The following is a 25484-nucleotide window of genomic DNA, read 5'->3' as shown; positions in this document are numbered from 1 at the left end:
GGCAGCTTAGGTTTTATCAGCTGCTAATTCCTACTCAGTAAAACCAGGCCCAGTGTTTCGAGACCTACGGTTAGAAGGGGCCCAATAATTGTGGGTCTGGAAAGACATATCACTCAGAATCCACTTTATTCAGAGCCTTAGAGGTTAAAAATGTTGTATCACATTTTCCTCTTACTTCTTAAAATTTACTTTTTGTCCTCTGGCAGTATTCTTCCTGTCTAAGTTGGGCACATGCAGGCCCTCATAAAGAGGATCCCAACCCCTACATGTCCCAGTTCCATGGGAGTAGATCATCCAGTCTAGATTTTTGCTGTGCATTCTGGGACTTACACTCCTGATTTGTAATGGGATAAACAGGACTACAAAAGAACCAGAATGCAAATCAAAATAAACCTGGATGAGTTACTCACAAATGCATCTGGGAAACTTGAGAGCTCTGGTGATCAGTGAAATGGCGTTAACCAGTGTTGCAAATGATGGTGAACTCAATCTTGTCTCATTCAGTTTGGATGTAATTTTAGCATTGCATGTACATTACACACCTGTTGAGCTGTTGCATTAAAGGGTATCAAGCAACTGGATACATTGTCCCAAGAAAGGATAGACCACCCTGCACCAGTTAGAGTTAGCATCTGATGAGAAAGAAAAATTATTACAAGTAAATGTTAATAAAACAACAAGCATACATATGCACATTAAACAATGGGAAATGGTCATTTACTGAACCCTACAGAAGAGGGGCTAAACAGTAGAAGTTGCATATTTTCTAAATTCAAAAATAAATCTTAAATCAAACTTATCAGTTAATGAAAATGAAAGAAAGACTAATGTTATGTTATGTTGTACCAATTTATATAGCGCAGTAATACCCGTGGGTGTCTAGGCGCTTCCGGTTCACATGCAGTGTCAGAAAAGGCTAGTTTCTAAAAAGCCATGTCTAGAGTAGTTTCCTAAACTCAAGCAGGAAGGAAATCCTCCTAAGAGAAAGTGGAAGGGAGTACCATTCCTTGATGGTACTGTAGATGAAGCTCCTCCCCCCTCAGTTAAATCTGGAGGTGGGCATCATGTAGACATTGGCCGAGTGTAACGGTCTATTTGGAGAATACCAGCTGAAAGAGTCCCAAAGAAATTGTGGGCCTTCTCTGTAAAGTGCCTTATGTGCGATACAGAGAGCCTTGAATTTAATATGCTGGCCAACTGGCAGCCAATGCAATTCCTGAATCCCTGCCCTAATGGACTGGTATTTGGGAACATCCAGAACTAGTCTAGTGACGGCATTCTGTACCACTTGCAGTCTTCTGAGTAGGTTGGATTGAAGGTTGATTTATAGTCCATTGCAGTAATCCAATTTTGATAAAACCAGGGAGGTCAATTCCGTTTTTCCGTTATTTTTCAGGATAAATGGGTGAACCTCACATAAAGTGCTAATGGTGAGAAATGAGGAGGACAACACCTTAGAAATCTGGGACTTAAAATTCAGTTTCTCATCTATGATGACCCCCACATTTTTAGCTTTGGCTACTGGTACAGGGGTGGGCCAAGGGTGTCTCGCCACCAATATGGCGACCATAGTGGAAAGAGATTTCCAAACAACACCACTTCAGTTTTGCTTGAGTTCAACTTCAAGCAGTGCCTACTCATCCAGTTGCTCAGAGTGATCATACTGTCATGAAGTTTGATAGAATAATTAACATCCTTCTCTACTGTTGAGATAAGCAACTGGGTATCATCGGTATAAGAGGTGGGAATTAGATCAAAACTTCTAATCAGAGGTGCCAGTTCAGAAACATAAATATTAAAAAGCGTAGGGCTCAACAAGGAGCACGGCAGCACCCCATAAGACAAGACAAAGGTTGCAGATTTAAAATTGCCTAGGTGAACTGTTTGAGTTCTATCTGATAAGAACAACATTAAAAAGGATAGGTCCTTTCCTCCTATACCCATGGTCTTAAGTCGTTCAACCAGAAATGTATGGTCCACGGTATCAAACGCCACGGACAGGTCAAGGAGAATAAGGGCCCGACCCTCCACCATCCAGCGTAATACAAATGTCCTCCGTGGTCTTTATCAGAGCTGTCTCTTTGCTATGACACCCTCTAAATCCAAACTGACTCCTGTCTAGGATTTGATTGTCTGAAATAAAGGTGGAGAGTTCAACATTTAGTATTTTCTCAACAATTTTTGCAGGAAGCGGCAGTCTCGCAATAGGACGATAGTTATTCGGGTCCATTATGTCCAAATTGGAATTTTTTAAGAGCTGTAAAATGTAGGCCTGTTTCCACATGGTTGGGAAGATTCCTTGCGAAAGCATCTGAATGAACATGCTAGATATCTGAGGGCTAATGAGATGGCTGATGTTGTGAAGGATCCTGGGAGAACAGGGATCATCTGGAGATCCTGATTTGGTCATTGAAAGAAGCTTAGCTATTGAGCTGAAGACTTAGGGGTAAAGTTTAAAAACAGCCCTTTGACTCTAGCGTCCTGTTCTGTACATTAGCATTTGATTTGTGGTTGGCAAACTGATCATATATTTGGTCCACCTTTGATTTATAAGATTGGGCAAGTGTATTGCTGAAATCTTGGTTACAAGTGGCGGCATCGTACTTTATAGCTGTAGTCAGGTTATTTATGATCTAAAAAAGTTCCTTGCTGGAATTACCTGCTTTCTCTATTCGGAATGTAAAGGATTGGGACAGTCAGCGTTTACCTTCAGACTTAGAAGAAATTCTGAGAAAAGGTGTCTGAGAAGGTAAAGTTTGATGGGGCAATGCTGCAGTCAGTATCCGAGGAGGGAGCTTCATCCTAGGATGGCTTTAGGTTGAAGGCCCAGTGAAGATTTCTATGTTCAGGTTTAGTCATCAAAATGGAAGACAAAGATCACCAGCAGGAGAAGGCAGAAGACTGTAGCCATAGACAGTTTCACAAGGAGGGATACCCCTATGGTGAAGGAACGTTGAAAAGGATTTGCTGCAGCAGAGAAGAACGTAGCGGGAGAAGCTGACAAGTCAAACTGACCGGCAATGCATCTCGGCTGGATAGGCAAGCTGGTTGGTACTCGCCTCCTCTTGATTGAGAGAAGTTGTTGGCTAAAAGTTTTAAACGTTTTTTTAAGTCCTCAGTTTAGGGATTTGGCCACCTGGGCACCTTTAACACCACAACCAAGGGTCCAGAACTTGTGGTACACCTCTTGAGTGTTTAAGACTCACTCAGGCTGGGTCTAGGTGCAGATTTAAGATAGTGGGAGCCTTTTATGTCCCAGTGATTCTGAATAGGAGGCTAGCAAACTAGCTGTTGGAGTCACTCTGGTAGTCCTGGGTGCAGGTAAAGATGTATGGATCAACAGCAGGGCTGGCCTCTTAGGGTTCAAGGCATGCTCCAGGCAGCAAAACAGTCTTTCCAGGTACAGCAGCAGACTTGTAGAGTGCACACCAGGTTACAGCAGCAGGCAGTCCTTGGAGAGTCCTTCTGCAGGTCCAATTGTGAACTGAAGAGTGGGCTGAAGGTCCTATTTTTACGCCCTTGGTACCCGTCTCCTGAAAGGTAGGAGAAGCTTCTGGAAAGGCGCTTTGAAGTGCATGGAATATTCTAACGCCCCTGAACTTACTTTAAGCTGCCTTCAGTGACAATTCAGGGTCTATAGGCCCTTTGTGTGAAGGCCGAGCACAGGCTAATGCGTTGTGAGTGGAGCTGTGCTCAGGTCTGTCCTCATCCTGCTAGCAGATGGCCCATTGAAGCACACCAATCATTCTATTCTATGACTCTCTAGGAGGAATTCGAAAACTCTAACGGTCAGCTACACCCAGTCATGTGACCCAAGACAGGGTGTCAGGCACAAAGGGTTAAAGGCAGGAACATCTCAACTCTCTAAAAGTGTCATTTTTAAAATTCAAATGAAAAATCTGACTTTACCATAAAAGAGGATTTATCATTTCATTTACTAACACGATATATCAACCTTCTCCCAATTTGGAAATATAACTTATTAAATAAATGTCATAATGTATCCCTAATATTATCCTATGGGATGGGGGTAGGCCTCACAGTAGTGAAAATCAAATGTAGGAGTTTTTCACTACCAAGACATGTAAGACATAGCACCTGTCCTATGGGCTACACAGGGATTACCTTAGGGATGACTTATGTACTAAAAGGAGAGTTGCTTGACAAGGGGGTTTAAATTACAAGTCGACATGGCAGTTTAAAACTGCATTTAGGCTGCAATGGCAAGCCTGGGACATGTTTTAAGGGCTATGTAAGTGGGTTGCACAATAAGTGCTGCGGTTGCACTGGTAGCATTTAATTTACAGGTCCACGCGTATATGGCATACCACTCTACAAAATGCTAATTGGGTATATGCCAATAAACTATGTTTAGGGCAATGAACACACGCACTTTAGCACTGGTTAACTGTGGCAAAGTGCACATAGAGTCTTAAGCCAACTATAACAAATTTCAGCAAAAGTTCGAGGTAAGTAGGCAAGAAGTGTGGGGGTAGACCACCCTAAGGCTGACAGATCTAAAGAAATATTTACTTTTACTCAAATTGTTTATCTTTAATATGAAATAGTTGTTAATCAGAATAATCTGGACCCACTCCATTTTAAAGTCCTCTTCTAAGTCATAGGTTACTTCATAAAATAACTGAAAGGCTCAATTTCCTGATTTTTCTCATTGAGTAGCTGTGCATTCTTCCAGTCGTAGATATGAGTTACACTGGACTACAAAGGCCCGAGACACACAACACTTTTGTGAGTAGTTCTCAGGAGTACGATATGCTTCATAACGAACTGTGAGGAAGCTAGTTTTACTGATATAAGCTCATGTGTTAGTTATACCCAAACCTGTAGTAAGACAGGCTTTATCATAGAAAATGCGGTGTGACTGGATAGTGGAGCAGAACTCACACCTAAAGTTGAAGTAAGATACATCTATTAACATAATACATTATTGGATTAGGGCTTCAGCATTAGAGCATTAAGAGTTACACAAACCATAACTTGCATCCCTGCCATGGAAACCAAAACTCACTCACACTGCTCACAACCAGCCACGGCCCGTGGAGGGAGTTACGGTGAGGCGGGGAGGGGGAGGGGCAGGGTGGAGGGTGCTAAACACCGGCATATGGATATTTGCAGGTAAGTAATTTAATTAATACAACGAAATTCGTAGCGCACACTGCATCGCAAAATACGACTTTCGTATTATTAATTAAATTGTGTACTTACCTGCAATTATCCATATGCCGGTGTTTAGCACCCTTCACCCTGCCCCTCCCCCTCCCCGCCTCCCTGCCCCACCGTAACTCCCTCCACGGGCCGCGGCTGCTCACAACATTACACCTGCTAGGACAGATAGCTTAACAATGAAATTGATGGCATTACCAATGACATTTAGTTTCACATTAGCAGTGACATGTTGAATATTGTCACCATGGACACAGTATAATTTCTTTCATTTTAGAAGTGATGTTATTTAATTATGTTTCTGTTATTTATATTGTGAGGTTGTAGGCAGTCCATTAGGTGGTGAGGTGGGTTTCAAGGCATGGACACTAATTGTGGTTTTATTTATTTACCCTAATTGTACTTTGAATGTGTTTCTAATGGCATTTCATAGGTTTATTTTAAACATACATGAGGGTGTTATGCTCAAAGGAAGATATTTGTCAGAAGATTTTTGATGATATATTGCATTCATTCTATAAGTGCTGACCTCAGGTCCTGCTCAAGGCTTCAACATATCCTTTCAGGGAGGACTTTCCATACACCACATGGCTGAAGCCAATGAGTAGTGGGGCTTGGCAAACTTGATCAACCACACAGGCTTCTCAAAAATCCAAGAAATTTACAAAACATCTCAAAGTCAAAGCAAAGATATAGTTAGCTTTGGTTATAACATCTTAACATATGGCTAGTGTGCAGGGTATGGATTGCAGAGCTATCCATAACTGAAGAAATTTAGTGGGTTTTTGGTTCTAATTCATAGTTAGGTCAGCTGTTCAATAGGACAAGCGCATTTTGAGTTGCTAATAACTTTTACACCACTTGACAAATCTTCATGAAACTTTCTAAACGTGTTTTGACTAGTTTGTGCATGGAAGATTTTAGGGTGAATCATCAAGCTGGGGCCGAGAAAAAAGAGGGTCCTAAAATGCAAATTTCCCAGGCATTTTCCATAGACTTCTTCAAGACGGGCTTAATACAGCTTAATACAATTTATATGACTAAAGAGAACGTGAACGGGGAGACATCGTAAAACAATTTTTATAACTGTAAGCAATGTAAACTTTTTTTTCATCATGGACTTATTCCCAAGGTATTTGACATGGACTATAATTTACTTGGATCTCTTCTTTGCCAGGCAAGAGGAAGATGTTTCACTATATTATTGTACTCTCCTAGTTAGAAGTAAGGACTAGACGTGATTATAGGTGTAGGAGAAGAGAGGATAGCATCATACATAGCAACAAAACACATTTCTATCCGCTTCCCCCTCCTGAGTAACAAGGTTCTAGCGCTGGGATACCCTCGTGGTGACTACGCGCTTTACAAAACTCTAAAATAAAAATAAATTTCCTGTCACATTTGTCAGTTTGTTGGGTTAAATTCGAGTTATAAAGTGTCCAGTTTTACACCACCGAATGATACTACTTTTATTGACCACAGGAGGATGAAAGGCAATCATGTGCACTCCAGAATTCAAACTTGACAATAAATAATTACAAACAGGTCATAGAAGAATATACATTAGCACACATGAATGTCTTATTAGTTATTGATCATATATTTTAGCAGCAGCAGAGCACCTAAGTCAATTGTTCTCCAATGCATGGAAGGAGTGCGTTGTGTTCTTCTAAAACATTTGGCGAAGTACCCATAAGATTCCCTCATCCGTAATGTGAATGCCAAACTGCCACCACTAAAAACGTAGTATGGCCAACTCAATGACATACAAAGAGGGGTAATGTGCGTGAGGTCCACTGGGACATGGGGTGCACTCCTGAGTTAAAGGACAACACGTTGCTATGGTTACGCGTTTCAGCTCGCCGTTTCGATTTGTCTGTACTATTGCATGCACACTGTATATATTTCAGTTATGAAGTTATTAGTATTTACAGATTCAGTGCAACATATTGGGTAAAGATCATTATGGTTGTAAATTAAGACCACGTAATAACTAGACCTAGAGGGAAATTGCAAGCAACCCAAAATGCATCAAATTAATTGACTTTATATTTAATCTAAAACCTCAGAAGGACTGAATTTAGCCCATTGCGCTTAACTATGCCGCTATGTTTCTATCAATAAAATTCATTGCTATTCCAGTCTCGTTGCTGACAACAGAATTTACACAATAGGTACCATCATAAATGACATGGGTGATAATATTGCCGATTATATCACATACGCAGCAGAGTGCACCTGAAAATAGACTCCAATTGTGCTAGACAATCTTAGCAATTTAGTTTATACATTTTATAGGTCTGCGTACCCAAGTGTGGGTTTGTTCATCCAAATGGCTAGTTCCTCTAGGGACTACCCTATGCTATTGTACTGCACTCTTTCTCAAAGAAGCCCTTTAAATAAAAAATTAAAACAGGGGGGCAGCAGGCAGAGCTGTGAGTCTGCACACCTAGGATACCTGCCTCATACAAATAATCTTCACCTCTTAACAACGAATCATAAACCAGCCAGAAATGTAAAGGCTGGAAATTTATAATAATAATGAAAAGGGCACCAAGGTATATCCGTCTGAGTGGTAAAGATCTGTCCAGGGTACTTTTCTATTCTTCCAGCCTAAAAGAGCCCTCTGGGAGTTTTAATAGAAAATGCAAATTGTGACCACTCTACACTAATATGTTGAGGATGTACTTAGGTGAACACATCTGGTTTTATATAAATTGTGTTTGTGTCAAATAGGACTCTTCCAATGTAAAAGGACTTTCCCATTGCTTTTGCTTAATCTGTTAAGAATAGAAAGCTTTGAATGTAATGATATAATTGCTTTCATCTGGACATAACCCAATAATCAGATTTTTAAAACAAAATCAAGAGAAGATCGTGCATTGTCATAGACCAAATACCATAACATCTATAAACAGTATGCTTTTAAAATGTGAATCCCAAAATAACAGATAATACCGACCTGTATCTCTGGAAGGCGTACTGCTCGGACTTCAACCTCAAGCTTCTCTCTATGATAAGTGTTTACCACTGTTGGGTTAAGCCAGGTGTTGTGAATCTGAACGCCAACTTTCATGCCCGTTGATGGCATTTTCCCATAATGCCATGCTTCCATATAGTATTTTCTGCCACCTATAAGTTCAAACTTTTCAGATTTCTGCTGCCAGCTCTCATTCCAATTCTTCTCCCAGTGGTCAAACCAGCTAGAAATACCAGCAGGAATGGAAGCAATCATCACCTGAAGGCACAACAAATGTTTACAATGAGAAACATACCATTTCTATTGTGTCTTTGGTCGCAGTCACACCATTTTGAGTCCTTGAATAGATAAGGTCACATTGGAAAGATACTGTACAAATCTCCATTACTGAATAATTTAGACCACAAAAATGAAGACTGGTTATGTAACAAATGTATTTAGCGGCAACTGCTATTAATACCTGCTAGTTTGTTATTGGATGTTCCACAAGTGCATTTTTAATATTGTAGCTCATTCTAGGTTTAAAATGTTTTTGCAACTGTTTCTGTATTTTACAAATGACTTCCACTCTAACCATTACCATGACATGCATTACCTCAACAAGATAGATTCTTAGCAGAATTTAGCATTCCTGACAGCAAAAACTGAATGAACTTAATTCCCCTGCTGGGTCAAACTCTAAATAAGCCCCTACATTTGTAATAGTAAGGGGATGGTTTAGTGTTTGGCAAATTCAGTGTATCTGCCAAAAGTGGTGTATTCTCATCTCACAAAATGTGAAGTTCCCGGCACTATTTAGAATAGGGGTAAGCATTTGATTTCCAATTGCAGAGGGTCAGCTGGCTCTGTTGATGCAAACTTTGCTGACATTCAATGGACTCTCGGTGTTATATATGGACCCCTGGCAGAAACGATATGCTCCAACCCTCAGATATCGGGATCGAAACTAAAGAATTAGTTACATAAACAGGCTATTTATGCTGACATTGTCATGTGAATGATGAATAGCCCACTGATCTCCATCACACCACTATCATACAAACTTGACAGCTTCAGTAGGATCTCTGGCTTCAAAATTAATACAAAAGAATCACAAATCCAGATTGTGAACATTATCTGAGACACTCAATACACCCTTCAGAGGTTGTATGCATTTTCTTGGGTGCTACTTATGTTCAATATTTAGGAATAAAGGTGTGCCCCACATTCAATAAACAAAAAAAACAAACAGCCTGCAAAGATTTACAAGTAGGCAAATTGGTGGGCTCTTCTGGGAAGACAAGATTGAGGCAATCAAAATTACACTTCACCCAGAGATCTTATACATGATGCAGGTGTTGCCATTGCAATCCACCAGGTGCAATGGACAAAATACAGAAGAACCTGGAGAGCTTCATGAGGGAGGGAAAAAGATCATCTACCAAAATGACATGCATATCTTCTACCAGTAGAGGGTGGACTGACAGTCGACACACAGAACATTACTACTTCGCGCTCAGCTCTGATTTACACAGAGTGCCACCACGAATCCTCAGAGAAACACTGGTAGTTCTTGGACCATTCCATTGGCTGGTATCCACATTTGGAAGGTTCTATGGCTAACCAAGAAGCAAAGACTCTGGGGAATATACATGGCCCAAAATCTGAAAGCCACATTGAGAGGTTTGAACAAAGTAGCCACCTCAAGTGCCCCTGCCTTCATACCCTCTCCCCTGACACCCATCATTGGGAACCCAGATGTCTCCCCAGCTCTTGAGGGCAATGATTACAGGGAGTGGCAAATAGCAAGGAGCAAAATGGTGCAAGACTTCCGTGACGGTGAGTGCCTACAGTCTTTTGATCCACTGCAAGAGAACTACAGCATCCCTGAGTGAGAATGCATGAATTATATTATTAGCGGCCACATGTAGCGTAGTCAAAGAGGCCATTGCTAAAATTGTCATCTACTGGTACGATACCCCAGCTCAAAATCACACCTAGGGCCTAGCAGAAACCTTTCTCTGTTGGAGGAAATGGAAAGCTCACTGAAAGGAAAGGTTGACACATCTCTTATGGAAATGCCCCAAATTATGAGGCTATTGGCAGGAAGTTGTGTCCAGCATAAATACCACATTTGGAACCGACATCCCCAATTCCCAGAATATATTCTACTGAGCCTACCTAACCAGCAAATGTACCCACTGCGCTCAGCCCAAGGCAAAGCAATCACATCAACCCAATGTGCAGCTAAACAAGCGATCATGGCGTTGTGGGTCAAAAACAATATCCCACACTGTAATCTATGACTTAACAGATTATGGTAGTTCCCCAAGATGGAAAAACTCTCTACCAGCCTGGGGAGGAGGGGAAGGGAATTCTACTTTGAGAGAAAACTTGGGGTCCATTCATAAACTCTGTTATTCCTGCAGCTTACATGCCCCAAATATTTGAGACTCGCACAATCACACAACACGGACCAGATGGCCTTATTTACTGGTAACGTCACATCCAGGACTAGAGGAAGGGATTCACAGAGTCCATGAAAAGACTCAGGGGCAGATTTACAACTTCTGGCGCATTTCTGCTAATCAGCAGGGATGTGCCAGAAGTGTTGCGATGTATCTGCCTACCCGTACGCCACCACCACAATGCAGCGCACCATGGCGTATGGAGGGGCAGATGCGTGTCCCATCCCCCGGCGGAAACGCGACGCATTGCTGGAGTCGCGTTGCAAGCGCGACGCATCTCCAGCAAGGCTTGGGGTGCCCCTATGCATAACATGCTGTGCCAATTCTTACGCCTGCTTCAAGCAGGCGCAGGGTTTTGACGCAGCATGGCCGTAAAAGTGACTGAGTGAAATCCTGTAGATTTCACTCAGCCACTTTTGCGCGGCGTTCCTGCACTGGAACCTCCCACATCCCCCCCTGTGCCGGAACACCCACATGTGGCGCAGGGCTTTACAACGTTACACATTTTCTAGATGCGTCACGTTGTAAATACCCCGCAGCATGGCGCTGGCTTTGCGCCGCCACTGCGTCACAAAAGTGACGCAACGGCGGCATAAATGTGGAGCATGGGGCTTGTAAATCTGCCCCTCAGAGACTGTTAGTATCAAATGATCAACTTTATTGAAGCAATAGAGTGGGGTGGCATGGGGAGGAGATTAGTCAAGTTTGGAAGTTAAGATTTGCTACAATTCACCTTTGTGAAATATTACCAGCTTGTGATTGTAGGTGGGCATTTGTATCTTCCGATAAACAATAAACAATGAAAATAGTATTAAACCATAAAAAAACAAGGACACCTCGGTAGTGCCATCTTAAAGATAAAGAACAGGTTTAGGGAGTCACTTGTCAGAAAAGTCACTTTTCAGACCTGTAACAGTAGAATGCTGAACATTCAGATAATGGGCCAAATTGCTGCAGGTATTTGTTTTGGGTATTTAGCTTAATTTCAGTTTATTTTCAACACAGTTTGTTTTAATGGGGGAACAACGTTTACAACGCAACTTTTACAACGAAGTACCTTTACGACGCAACCATTACAACGCAACTTTTACAACGACTTGCGCTGGGGGGCGCTCTAGCATAGGGAATAGTTTTAATTTACTATCCAACACCTTCCCTACTATCCACGGGGACTGGAGTTGGAATAGTAAATTAAACTATTCACTATCCAGCGCCCCCCAACGCAAGTCGTTGTAACGACTTGCGTTGTAAAACTTGCATCGTAAAGGCATGCGTTGTAAAAGCATGCGTTGTAACGACATACATCCGTTTTGAGACATTTTCTTTATGGCTGCAGCAGATTAAACAGGCCAAGTCAAGGGGACCCATTAGCACTTTCAATATATTTACGCAGGTTCTGTCTCATTTAAATTCATTCAGGTAATGTTTTTGTGCCATCCAATCTATGGCTTACTCTTTCAGCATTTACGTTTGCCGTGGAATACTGGGATAGGCAGGAATAGAACCTCTTGTCACTGTTGTCTTTGAGGTTGGCTTAGATCATCCTGTCAAAAGACAGTATTATGATGTTAGGCTTTGAACTATGTGTTCACATATCATATATATTGCAGCAACATACCTCCAATAAAACTTGAAGGTTTTGGGTATCATGCAATCAGCAAAAGGCCCGATGCACACAAGTGGTCAATATTCTGAAAATATAGTTTGCTCAGGATCACCGAGCTATTGATATGGAGGGATCACTAGCTAACCACCTTTGTTTTACATTCGCTGTACTGACTGCACAACAATACAAACAACCTCTTCGCTCATTGCCTGCTGGCTCTTAAAGTCTTGAAGGCCGAGTGGTCTCAATATTTTGAAGCTCACCAGTTAAGGATTACGATTTAATATTTTATTGATTGTGAAATGTTTAAAGCTTAGCACTTTTGCATAATTCAGATCACTGCAAGTCAAATTAGAGGAAATGTCTAAAACTTGCACTGTAGTAGATGATCTACCTACCCATGCGATGGTATGGCCTCTGTTTTGTAGTCCTCATTAGCACAAGGTCTAGACCTTTGTCAAATGTAAGTCTTAATATCCTATTAAATATGTCTAGGGAGGACTATTTCTACCCCTTCTACATCAATTTGTCAGACTCACTAATAAGACAGCTGTAGAAAGGTAAGAACATAGTAGCCACAGTTCCTACTGAAACCATACCAAGAGCATGCATCAATCCTGTCCTGAAATATTCACCTTAGTAAACACTGGAAAAATGCTCCATCTTCTAATTAGCAGAATGTATCATTATTCCCATCCTAGAGAAAATGTACCCTAAGCTACAGCAAAAGGAACACGTTGGGTCTGTTCCCACACTGATGAAACAATCTCTCATTTGATGTTTTTCATTTTTGTATGATGTAAAAAATCTGGCAACCTGCCAATATGCTCTTAAGAATATAACCCTTCAGAAAGCAACAAGAGACCTTATGTTTGACACTATGGTCGTAACAATGCAAATATCAACTTGTGGGAGAGTTATGTGTTCAACATTTAAATTTAATCTCACTTCACTTCTGTCCCATTATGCTCTACATTTACATAGTTTATTGTTTTACCTAACAAAGGTGTCTTACCTTTTTTCCGAGGTCTTCTGAATGGCAGAAATATAGAGTTGCTTTGTCATCTGCCTGGATCCAGAATGTGTAGTTATTGGTTTCTGGGGCCACAAAGAAACCACTTAAACTAGAGCTGCAAGCAATAAATGGTTTCACATGTTCATAGTTTCATGACATAAGGAAGCTGAAATAATGTTACCATAGGGGGGGGCGGTGACTAATGTAGGAGGCCCGCTCCAGCAATTTTGCATATTAGACCCAGACAACTACGGGGGAAAAGGATAATTGTGTAACAATTGCTGTTATTTCAATGATAAAAGGTGTACATATGTGTTCCCAAAACATACTTAAGTAAGACACTGGACCAAAAACAAAATGCCTCCTTAGGATCAGAGGAGCTCGGAATGTTAAAAAATTAGAGTACAAACAAATAGATTCTAAAAAAAGTAGTAGTACAAAACTTGTGGGTGATGTGTTTATGGACAATACAAGGTGTAACAATTCCAAACTTTCCACCATATTTGTTAATTGTATGGTAATATTTATCTGTAACCTACTCTCTATCTCTTACTCCGACATTAGCCCCAAACCTAACCCTAATGCAATGATGTCACTGTTTTTTGTGGGGGTGGATGCTTCCTGTACCACTGCACATACCAGCCTTGTCCATCATTGCATTCAATCCATTTACAATGCATAACTAAGGGAATTGTCAATAAATACTGCTAAAAAATACCACCCGCATAAATCATGGGCAACAAATAGCATTGTTCTTTCTCCATTGGATCAATCCTTTGCAACTCCAGATTGGATGTAACCCCATTCAAAATTTTAGAATCCTATATCTAAGGTCTAGATTAGTGGTTCCCAAATACTGAAACAGGGAAGATGCAACCAAATGTTTAATCATTAGAGCTACTGATTTTTTTTATACAAGTACTGTACATATTTAACTTTAATCAGAACATTTCCAAACCCCTTTAAATATTCTTTCAGTTAGTTGACATGACAATCAGTTATTCATCTTGCAGCTAAAGCAAAGTCCTTCTGATGGTTCTCTAATTATACTCTTTTAAGTTCCTAGTTCCCGTCATTGATATTTAGACATCATTCCAGCATAGGACTAATATATTATCAAAGAAGCTATTTCCCATTACCAATTTCTAAGCAAGCGGTCTACTTTTAGATCGATTTTGTAAAGGTGCTTATCACCTCAACATTAGCCTTGTGAGGTGCCTAAATTAAACCTTTTACTTTTAACTGGTCATAACTTGTAAATTGCAGCACCGCTCATGGTCAGCAATGTTGATCCAATTAGAACCAGAGAATATTCCTTCACCTTGCAGTAAATAAGGAGGGGGACCAACAGATAAACCCATACAAGGATTAAATCTGCCGAGGTGCTGGACATCAATTTTGAACAATGGGACCTCTAACATAAGGATGTCTCAAAGAGGAAATGTACATAGGATTCTACTATCTCAAACTTTTTTCCCTTAACCACAGTCATAGTCATATTTTTGCTTCCAAACACCGATACCATTGCTTTTTCATACTGATTGAGAGCTTGTTTGCTCTTTTGGTACAACTAGCTACCTTGAGTTTTACAGGGGTGGGCAATTCCCAAGTTGTCATCCTACACGAAAGTGGACATCGGCCTCTCACCTACTTCAAGAGTAACTATTTTTGCTTTCAAGAGTGAGACTGGGAGATCAACCAAAAAGACCTTTAACATATTTGGTGACAGAACACATCATGCTTCAATCTATGTCTTTCATATAAATCTTCTGTCAACATCACTAGAATGCACGACAGGGGATATATCAGCAGCACAGTACAGATCTTACCAATATTCCTCATAACTTTTTGTTGAAATACCCATAATCAGTTGCTCAATCTCAAGGCTATTCTACTCTCTACCATCTTCCCAAACTCTTCATCATTTTTCTTTTTGGTCATTTTATTGTATTTTTTATAAATCTTTTTTTATTAGCTTTAGGTAGTTTATCACATAATACCACACCACTTTCTTGTACATATGACCAATAAATCAAGACATTTTCTTAACATTTATGACAGTCATGACCAATCTCAGTACAAATTTCAGTAGCCGTTTGTAGCCATTTTAATTATCTTTATATTTTTTAAGTTGGTCCTTAATCCATTACAACACATGGGAGCACAGCAAATAGCACCTGATGTACAAACCGGGGATCACATATTTAGCACTCATTTTGTGTGCCATGTCCGTATTTTGTAATGAAACCTATGTACTAGTAGGTCATGTTACAAAGTCTCTGACGCATTGCATTGTACAACAACCTGTCAACCTGTCTAATAAATATGAATTAATTAATTAGGCAGTTTGTTATTTCCAACCCCCTGCTGTTGGCTACAAACATTGGGATGGTGACCTGAAACTACCATACCTGTGTTTGCATTCCCAGATGGGGGAGAAGGTTTAAAGCAGCCAGTATTTTTTAGTTCCCATATGGACCAGTGCTGGTTTAAAAGAAAAAGGCTTTGCATTTGAAATGCAATTGGGAGCAGGCAGTGTCCCCTTGCACCACTGCCTGCTCCCATGAAGGCGATCTGACAATGACTAAACAGAGACTGCTTTCCCTAGGGGAACGGGTTACCACTTCTTTTCAGGAATCTGTAACTTATCAGTAGTAGATATCTTATTGAGATTCGCAATTAAGAGGGTGCCCCCATTTCACACTTCTTCCAATTTATGAATCGGATCTGAGATTCTGAAATGGCTTCCCAAGTTGTAAAGTTCTGTGAACAGTACATTGTACAATCACAAAATCATGTCATGCATTTGGTATCATTGCTCCTCAAGGAGTTTAGTTTATGGGACTCCATATTGAAGAAAGAGGGGTTCAAGGCTTTTTGCTTCCTAGACTTAGGCTTTGCCTTATTTCACTCGTCACCAGTTAAGAAGGATTCCACTGGCCAAGAAATGGGGTCATAGAGTTCACTCCTGTTTCGGAAAGAGTAGGGAGTCGAGTGAACAGCAGACCCAGGGCAAACAACCTACATATAGTGTGGACGCTTTAGTTTCCATCAATCTACAAGAAAAGAGGTGATCTCCTCCATACATTAGTTCAATACTAACATCTTTGCATCAGGAAAGGGGTGCATCACGAGGTGTCAAATGCTATATATATAAACAATTCATCGTTAACTGTATTTGTTAACATTTTAGCGCTGACATCTCATCCCATGATGACCTTGCCATTCATTATAAGTTTTTTAAGAGTCTCTACTTATTCTGAAAATGTTTGCAATGACGGGTTTAAGTAGCATTTAACAAACACCACCACTGATTTCCACCTTGGCTGGGATGGTTTTGAAAATAGTGAGGGTCCATGATCTTATTATCTGATAGACTTTACTTTTTCACTAAACTACTTTTGAAATGAGCACATGCAGATCACCATGAACCACCCTTGACCGAATTTGGTTTAGTTTTTTGTTCACAACTTGTAAAGTTTGGAATCACCAGGAGCTCCAAAGACCAGGCCTTCTGCAATATGACAATAGCAAATTTTCATGAGACATTTGTCAAAACTTTTTTCTGATCTCAGGCCCAAGATGCCATTGGAATTACACACTGTGTGACGTGTCTATCATTCCTCATCAAAGGCCCCAGGAATAGCCCACAAAACTAACTGTTGATCGTCCATCCCATACCCCATTAACTCTGGAAGAGCTGAAAGCAAAACTAATTTCCCGCCCAAAATCACTATACTAATTGACTCTCCCTTTACTGAGCTATCAGTTGTTTGTTCATCCAATCTTCTACCACTGCACAATTTTCTTTGATCCCCAACTCCATTAAGTCATAAGAACATGTGTGGGTATAACCAGCAGTGTATTGGGACAAGCATGGAGTGGCTGTTTTGACATTTACTAGGAGAGTCTCCTTAATTATTTCAATCACAATACCTCTTAGATGGGGCTTCACCTTTGACACTATGGGGCACATTACGATGGAGGATTTTCCGCATCCTCCGGGCCGGCGGAAGCCACCGCCGGCCCGGAGGATGCGGAAAATCCTCTGCGGACCCACCAAAGACCCACCGCCACATTAGAATGACTGGTGGGTCCTGGTTTCTGTCCGCCGCTTTTCCGCCGCGGTTGGCTTACAACCGCGGCGGAAAAGGCCTAATATGGTGGCGGTGTCTCTCAGACACCGCCAGACATATTAGGATGGCTGTGCAAACATGCTTTTCTGCGGCGGATTCTCCGCCGAGGAAAAGCATGTGGATCTTCACCTCGGGGGCCCGTAGCGGGCCCCCTGGGTGAAAGGGGGGTGGGGGGTGCACATGGGGGGTACCTATGGTACCCCTCTGCCTTTGCGTGCACGAAGCGGCAGGCACCGTGCGGTGCCTGCCGCTTTGTGCATGCAAATGCACTGCTTTCATTTTTTACATTGTGGCGGGTGCTGCTTCAAGCAGCACCCGCCGCAATGTAAAAAATACAGGATGTGACCGCCAGGGTGGCGGTCACATCCTTATTGCCGTGGAGGGACCGCCGCTGCCCATGCGGACGGTCCCTCTTAAGCATGTGGATCTTCACCTCGGGGGCCCGTAGCGGGTCCCTTGGGTGAAAGGGGGGGGGTGCACATGGGGGGTACCTATGGTACCCCCCTGCCTTTGCGTGCACGAAGCGGCACGCACCGCGCGGTGCCTGCCGCTTTGTGCATGCAAATGCACTGCTTTCATTTTTTACATTGCGGCGGGTGCTGCTTCAAGCAGCACCCGCCGCAATGTAAAAAATACAGGATGTGACCTCCAGGGTGGCGGTCACATCCTAATTGCCGTGGAGGGACCGCCGCTGCCCATGTGGACGGTCCCTCTTACGCAGGGGTGGCGGACGGACGCAAGTCCGTCCGCCATCATAATAGGGCCCTAAATCCCTTGCAAGTGATAACTTTCTACTTCAACTGCCCTGGAGTCTTTCTAAACACACCAATGATAGTCCTGCTTGCTTGAATGACAATTTGAACTAGAACGTGGGCAAACAACAGTAATCAATTAGTCTTACTCAAATATTTTAACTGTTGCTTCTGCTTCGCTTATTAACAGACATCAAGGTAGACAAGTAAACTTCATTTTATTTAGTTCTACTATCTCATGATCTGGTTCCTTTATCCATAGGATTGTGTGTACACTCTCACTGTTTGTTTAGCATCTACCTTAAACAGAGTTATTGGAGCTTTAGTCAATTCCTTAGTAGATTCTTACACTCTGTCCTTATTGCCAGAAGATTTAATTGCATAACCCCTTTTTTCTATTTAAAACTCGGGAAATATGCTTTCTAAATCCATTCTTTCCAATTTTTCTAAACCTTCCTTGATCAAAGTATCCAGACATTTATCCTGTTTCCTGAAGTGTATTTGATCCTTGCAATACATGCTTTACTGTACAGGAGCGCCTTAGAAAATATAGACAGTACAAGAGGATGGTGAAGTGTCCTGCTGTTCACAAGCATCATCCAAATCTTGGTCTTGCTGTGTGACAGTTCCCTTAAGTTTCTATTTGGAAGACATAGCTCCATGGAGACAAAATAAATGAGTCACCTGTTCTTCGATCGCCGTCACCAGGGCTTCTTGTTTCCCTGGAAGGCTTACTTGCAAAATTAAACACATTGTATTCATCCTCTTTTCCATTAATTTTCTTGGTCATTGTATTTACGTTTTGTCTGATTTTAGATGCCTCTTAGGCTTCCAGCGATACAGCATCTTTAGTAACAACACAGGTACATTTATATATTTACTACTATGCACTTTCTTCATAATATTTGCTTAACACATAAAGGGACACAACCTAAATACATTTAGTCCAGGGTGACCTGCAAGTCACGTTTAATTATTTAGTAGGTGATAAAGACCGTTTGGAAGTGCTATTAGACCTTTCTGTCATTTTCTTAGCTATCATCCTTCTCTTTATTCAGTAATGAAAAGAGCTCGGTGAACTGGTGAGTGAAATCCCTCTTTGAAACTCATTCCTAGCACTCCCCAAAAGGACTAGGAGTTTGGACGTTCAACAATAGACAAGCAGTCAAATGCTTTGCATGCAGCTGCAAAGCTACATTCAGTGAGCAGAGCTATGTAAAAAGGAGGAGGTGCCAAGGAGGGAAACACACAGGTTTCAGATGGCATGTCATGGCAGTGGGCTTGTCGTCCTCGAAGATGTGCTGCCTCTGTTCTAACCTCTTACAGAGGCACTGCTAGGCTTCCTCTTCTGAAGTGTGTCCATTGCTTTGGTTTTCTAGACAAAATTAGCATCATCAAGAATACTCTTGGATTAACTTAAGGCTTCCTATTCAGTTGCCAATCAAGCACTATCGCCCACTGCTGAGGGCAATTGTTTTAAGCTCTGAACAAGAGTTATAGGCTCAAGTCGCAGGGTAGCGCCTATAACGGGGGCGAGGGCCATTATTGAATCTTATAGCCCTAAGCAGAAGGGCTATAAAGTTATTACACCATTCCACCCACTGAGGATGGAGTGTTTTAAATTAAAAAGGGAGGAACACAAAGACAAGTATTGGAATGTTGGATCAGAAGCCCTGTACCAGCCATTATGGGCCCTGATACACCCTACTGTATTTCCAATGTTCTAATGGTTTCACAAGAAGCAGAAAACTAAGGGGCATATTATCAAGACAGGCGATAAAATTATCGCCGCTTTAGTGGCAGAAAACTGCCGCTAAAATGGCGATAATGGGCTTGATAATATGCCCCTATGTTGTTTAACAAGCTACACTAATACATTTGATTGCCTGCGAACCTGGGGGGGTCATCACAATGTCAGACGGACTGTCACCAACAGGCTGTCAGTGGTGGTCCATCTGACATCCAGGGGATTGGTCATACCCCGGCGGTCAGAGCACAGAGGTCAGGCGTAGGACCACTGCATCCAACAGGATCAAATATCCTGGCAGGATGGAGGTCTGATTCCTAAACCTACAATGGGGGCGGTGCCTTTGCAGGCACCGCTGTAGGGTCTAGGATACCAAAGTCCCACTGCCATGAGAAGGCAACCGGAAAAGGACTTTGGGGTCCTCAAGCAAGACCCCTGTCCCCCGTAGGCTACTGCTTAGAAGCACAGGGGGGCACATGTAGTGCCCCTGCTCATCCATGCATCGTGTGCCAGGTACCACATGGTGCCTGGCAGACGGTCCAAAGATGTGCACAAACTGCCTTTTTCCACTGCGCCTGTGCTGCGGCCCTTTTCCTGGGCCACAGCACAAGCCGCAGTAGAAAAAGGCAGTTTATGACCACCTACAGGGCAGTCTAATCCTTATATGGCGACTCCTTTTTGGAGGGTCTCATTTACGCTGTGATGGTGGTCGGTCGTCCGACTGATCGTCATTGTAATTAGGCCCTTGGTTTGTAAGTTACCCACCTAATGCATCCAGGAATACAGTAAACTCAGAATAACAGTAAACTCAGAATAACTTTAAACAAGCATTTGCAATGCAATAGGTCTCGCATTTACGAGAGTTTGACCTATTGGCCTTGTAAATGACAACAGCTTAAATTCGCGCAAATGCGAAACCAACATATTTTTTGTTGTTTACAACTGCCCCATGCCAATCTTTCATATTAATAGAGGCCATGCCCCCTTCTTTAGACGAACTGCGTCTAAAGAAATTGGCGTGCCCACCATGAAAGTGAAAGTGCGGAGTGGGGCGCTTTTACAAAAAAAAGCATTTGTCAACTTGACAAACAAATGCTTTTTTTTTTTAAAAGCACCCCATACGGCAGTTTCACTTTAATGGTGACGCACCCCTTTCTTCAGATGTGGCTCGTCTAAAGAAAGGGACGCAGCCTCTATTAATGTGAAAGCGTGGCATGGGGCACTTATAAACAACAACAACAAAAAATGCATACTTTACAAAAACCATCAAAATGCTTTCGGTTCTGAAACAACATTTTTAATCAAGTGTAATTTCCAATCGAAAACGTGGTCAGAATGATTATTTCCGTAGGTATGTGGGTTGCAGCTGGTGCTATTTCTTCGAAAATATAATAGTCTGCTAAATGTAATGTATTTTCTCTTTTCAGAAATGTGACTTCTTTTTTGTTTAAAGGATAAGATTTAATTGCACCTAAAGGAGGGAGACATGCATTTAGGTGTTAAGGGTCAGTTTTGTAGATAACTTGTTTCTAATTGTACATATTTGCTGGATAAGGGAACAGAGGCATGGGAGATAAGGTGATGGAAGCTGTAGGTGAAATGCAGAGATTCAGATTCTACATATGCTCGAGAAAGAACATGGAGGTGCTAGGGGACGATAAAATGAGAAAAGGCTGTGAGTGAGCAAGAGAACACACAGCTGAGGCGAGAAAGAGAAAAGTGTTGAAAAATTCCACTGTGTAGTAGAAGAAGAGCGATGTTAGAGTGTGAGAGGTCCGATGAAAATAAGTCAGACGGAGAAAAACATGGTTTCCAAAAGGCAAACGGATTATGTGGAAGGGAGATGTGTGTAAGCGTGAGTATTTAAGAGAAATTATGTGTAAGGATCATGTGTGCAGTTGTGTATGGGAGGTGAGTGTCTTTAAACGGGATAAAGAGATAGGGAGAACTGTGCTTGTGTTTAAGAGTGGTGTACAACTGAGGGAGTTGCACATGTAAGGGAAATATTTTCTGTTGAAGCAATGTGTGCTTGTGAGTGAAATGTGCGTGCAATGCGTGTGTTTGTGTGTGTCTGTTGTGTAAGGATGTTATGTGGTAAGGAGATGCGTGTTTACTTGCGATCTGAGTGCAACGGAGATCTGTGCAAGTGAGTAATGTGTTTAAGCGTATTATGAGCCTCTAAGGGCTACAAGTATTCTTGGAGACAATGTAAGAGAACGATGTGTCGAAAATAGATGTATGTGTGTATGTTTTGTGGATATACAATGTATGGTAGAAATGTGTAAAGAAGATATGTGGCCGGGGGTGCTGTTTGTAAAGGAAGTGTGTGAGTGGAGGAGTGACCATAAGTGCATTTAAAGGGATGTGTTTCTTAGGGCAAGACTTGACATGCATTTGTAAGGGAGATCTGTATGTGTGTTTCAAGAGAGAGAGAGAGAGTGAGTGTGGTTTAGGGGGCGTGTTGGTGTAGCTGTGATAGGTGGGTGTTTAAAGAGATATACGAGCGTTAAAGAATGATGTAGGATAGAAGTTGAGGGGCGCCAGAGGGAATGGGTGTGTTTGTGAGATAGAGGAAAGTGGCCAGAAGAGGGAGTTGTGAAGAATAAGCAAAGTGGAGCACATCAACGAAAGGAAGATGAACAGAAATAGAGAGATGATAGAGTAAAGGGTAAATGTGAGGTAGACCGAAGAGGTCAGCAAAAGGAGAAAAAGCGGATGATGAAGACACTAAGAAAGCGAGAGAGTGTAAATCAAAAGTGAGTGTGGTTGCGAATGGCCGGGAGAAAGAAGGGGTATGTCGGAGAGATGGATTGGAAGGAGTTTAGACAAATATATGGAGAAAGAGAGGAAGAAAGAGTAGTGGAAGACGACGGAGAAGAATAGTGGGCAAAAAGAGGGCACTGAGGAAAGAGAGAACGGAAAAGACAGGAGGGGGAGGTGTGGAATCAGGAAAGAGAAAGGGAAACAAAGAGGGATAATGTAAGGAAGAATGAGATGGATGGATACGCAAAGAAAGAAAAGAAAGCAAGGAGAAGTTGATTGTAGGAATTAATAACCCGCAGCGCTGCTCATTGTACAGAGGGTCTTGAAGAATGATGGCATAGTGTAAGAGAGAGTTGCAGGGGACGAGGAAGCTAAAGTTTAACGGCTCGCTTAGATAGGGGCCTAGCTACCAATAGTGCAGCAGTTGCACTGGCACTGGAGCCGAACCGGCTGAGGGGACCCATTTTACCCTAATCATTGCTGTTTTTACTACCAAACTAGCAGATGGGGTCGTTTTCCTTGCTTGTATTTCGGGTTCGGGCCCTGCATGCTACGCCACTGACTAGCGAGTCACGGAGCTACGCGGTAGAGCCTGTACCAGCTCTCTGGCTCGTGCTAGGCTCGAGCCTTCATGGCTCCCCCACTTGTAAGTAGGAGTGCGACTCTAAACATCATTTGAATAGAATAATAAGATAACGTATCCATGAACTAGGCATTTCGGTCTACATATTTCTGAGGTTATTGTTTCATTCGGCCTATATACCATTTTGTCTAGGTATCCCTGACTGCTGCTGGCAGGGCTATGGACCCCGAACTGAGTAATTACGCAGGATGCCCCTGGCCGTGCTTCACTTTTGGAATCATAGCAGACGTTCAATATATGGACAAAGACGATGGCAGCAACTTTCATCAGACGAGGACGCGGTACTACAGACACAGCCTGGCTCTGCTCAGAAGCACAATTGACCGGTACCTAACCTCACACCTGTCCCTTCTAACTGTTGTAGGAGAAATTGACAAAGGGAACCATGAGTTTTACAACTGTAACCAAGATTATTTGATCACCTCAAAGCTCAGTTCTAAACAACTAGAAGACGAAACAATTCCCAGTTTGTGCTATGATGGTGAAGATTTTTATGCTTACCACTTCAGTCCTTTCCCCAAGTTTCGTTATCATCGACACCTTTGACCTCAGCCTGCTTGTGCAGTAAACATCCAAGGAAAAAAAGCGGCATTGAAACAGATCGCGAAAGTGAAAGCGATCGCAAGCAAAGGAGCCCGCGAGTGGTGTGCGCGCAAGCGCAACTGCGAGCCAAGTGGTTTGAATTATCAGGCCCGTGTCAGGGCACCATAACTGAAACCACAGAATGGCCTGGTGCGCGTGATAGACACCAATAGGTTATGGGCGGAGCAATGCGCCCGCCTTTGGCCAATTGCGTGCTAGCTTTGTAATACACATGCACGCAAAGGCCAATAACGTGCCACAAAAGGAAAAGTACACACTCGTGCGTGTGCGATTCCTAGGTCAGTGCTGAAACCCCATTTTTCACCTACTAAATGTCTCGCACTGTGCGGGCAATGCTGTGCACTCTAATGGTAGGCGCGAGACCTAAAAATGAAATTTTTATGAGGTGTACTATACTATTTAGATTACATTTCTTAACATTTAGGAATATTTGGGGAATAAAGAGGCCACTAAGAACACGATAATTGCCCTTCCGAATAGGATAGTGAAAAGCTGTTTTTTACTTCTGACCTAGTTGGAAAGCAATACAGCCCCTCTGAATTCCATACCCATTTCGTGAAGGTCATTAATAGAAGTGGCTATTTTTGTTTTGTACTAACCAATTATCCTTCATGTTCCATTAATTCGATAAACTTTTTATAGCAAAAATGTGGAAAACCAATAGACTAAAACGAATCTTTCCACTCTTGGAAGAGCGCATGATGCAGTGTTTGTATAAAATGGCATCTGGCATGGGGTACCCATTGTGCATAACCTCTTCTCATGCCCGCATCAGACCCACGTGCTTTACTTATCTCAGCGAATGATGGCTTGGAAATGTCTGGACACTTAAAATGTCACTAAACTGTGATTATGAGGGGTGGATTAATAACAAACCAGTGCATTGTAATTTGTTAAATTGACTTCATTTAGAGAACGCCCATATTAGGCACTATGTGGAATGTGGCCTGGGAGTTATTGACAATTCCATGTGCAGCCTGACATTGTCTCTAAATGACTTATGCTAATGACTATATTGCTAGGTCTTCAACGCACAATGTGGCCCCTCCTAAAATAATCATGTATTCACTTTCTAGAAAAAGATTTAATAAAATCCATGCCTCAATTTGTAAAGTGTGTAAATTAATACATTCGACTATATGCATAGGTAGCAGCAGTTGGTGATAGTCCGCATAAAATACAGTAGCATAAAAACCCATATTTCACACTGAGCAATGAAAGAGGTTTCACGGTTGCCTGTGAAACACAGATTTAAACATCATAAAAACTCCAAACTGCTCTGCAGAGCCTAACATTGTCTACCAGTTTACTTGGATTATGCGTCATGTTGGGCCAAAATATGAAACCCTTTTAGGTAATTTATGTGGGGAAAAAGGCAAATTTTTAAACATTCCGTTGCACTATTATTTTCAACCTTTTAAGTTAGAAAATACATTTGGGCAAAATGTCCAAATTAAGTGGCAAACTTGGTAAATCATATTTTTTCAATAAATGCAGCAGCCACAGATTAGCATAAATCTACTGACTCCCACCATAATTTCAATCAGTGCTCACTGTTAGATACACTTTGAACAAACAACCTTTTCAGACTATCATAAATAATGCTTA

At 41.9% G+C, this 25484-nt stretch overlaps 1 protein-coding gene across 1 annotated transcript in view; it reads right to left on the bottom strand.

The window, feature by feature from the left end:
* PKHD1 (PKHD1 ciliary IPT domain containing fibrocystin/polyductin) overlaps positions 1-25484 on the bottom strand; it is a 1769028-nt gene that overhangs the window by 1675250 nt on the left and 68294 nt on the right. The window contains exons 8-10 of the mRNA XM_078647366.1: positions 13233-13347; positions 8147-8422; positions 543-632 (exon numbers count right to left, since the gene is read on the bottom strand). Coding sequence (XP_078503492.1) covers positions 543-632; positions 8147-8422; positions 13233-13347 — 481 coding nt within the window. The remainder of the gene's footprint in view (positions 1-542; positions 633-8146; positions 8423-13232; positions 13348-25484) is intronic.

Source organism: Lissotriton helveticus, chromosome 6, assembly GCF_964261635.1.
Source record: "Lissotriton helveticus chromosome 6, aLisHel1.1, whole genome shotgun sequence".
NCBI classification, from domain to species: Eukaryota; Metazoa; Chordata; class Amphibia; order Caudata; family Salamandridae; genus Lissotriton; species Lissotriton helveticus.
This window is presented reverse-complemented; position numbering and strand designations above follow the sequence as displayed.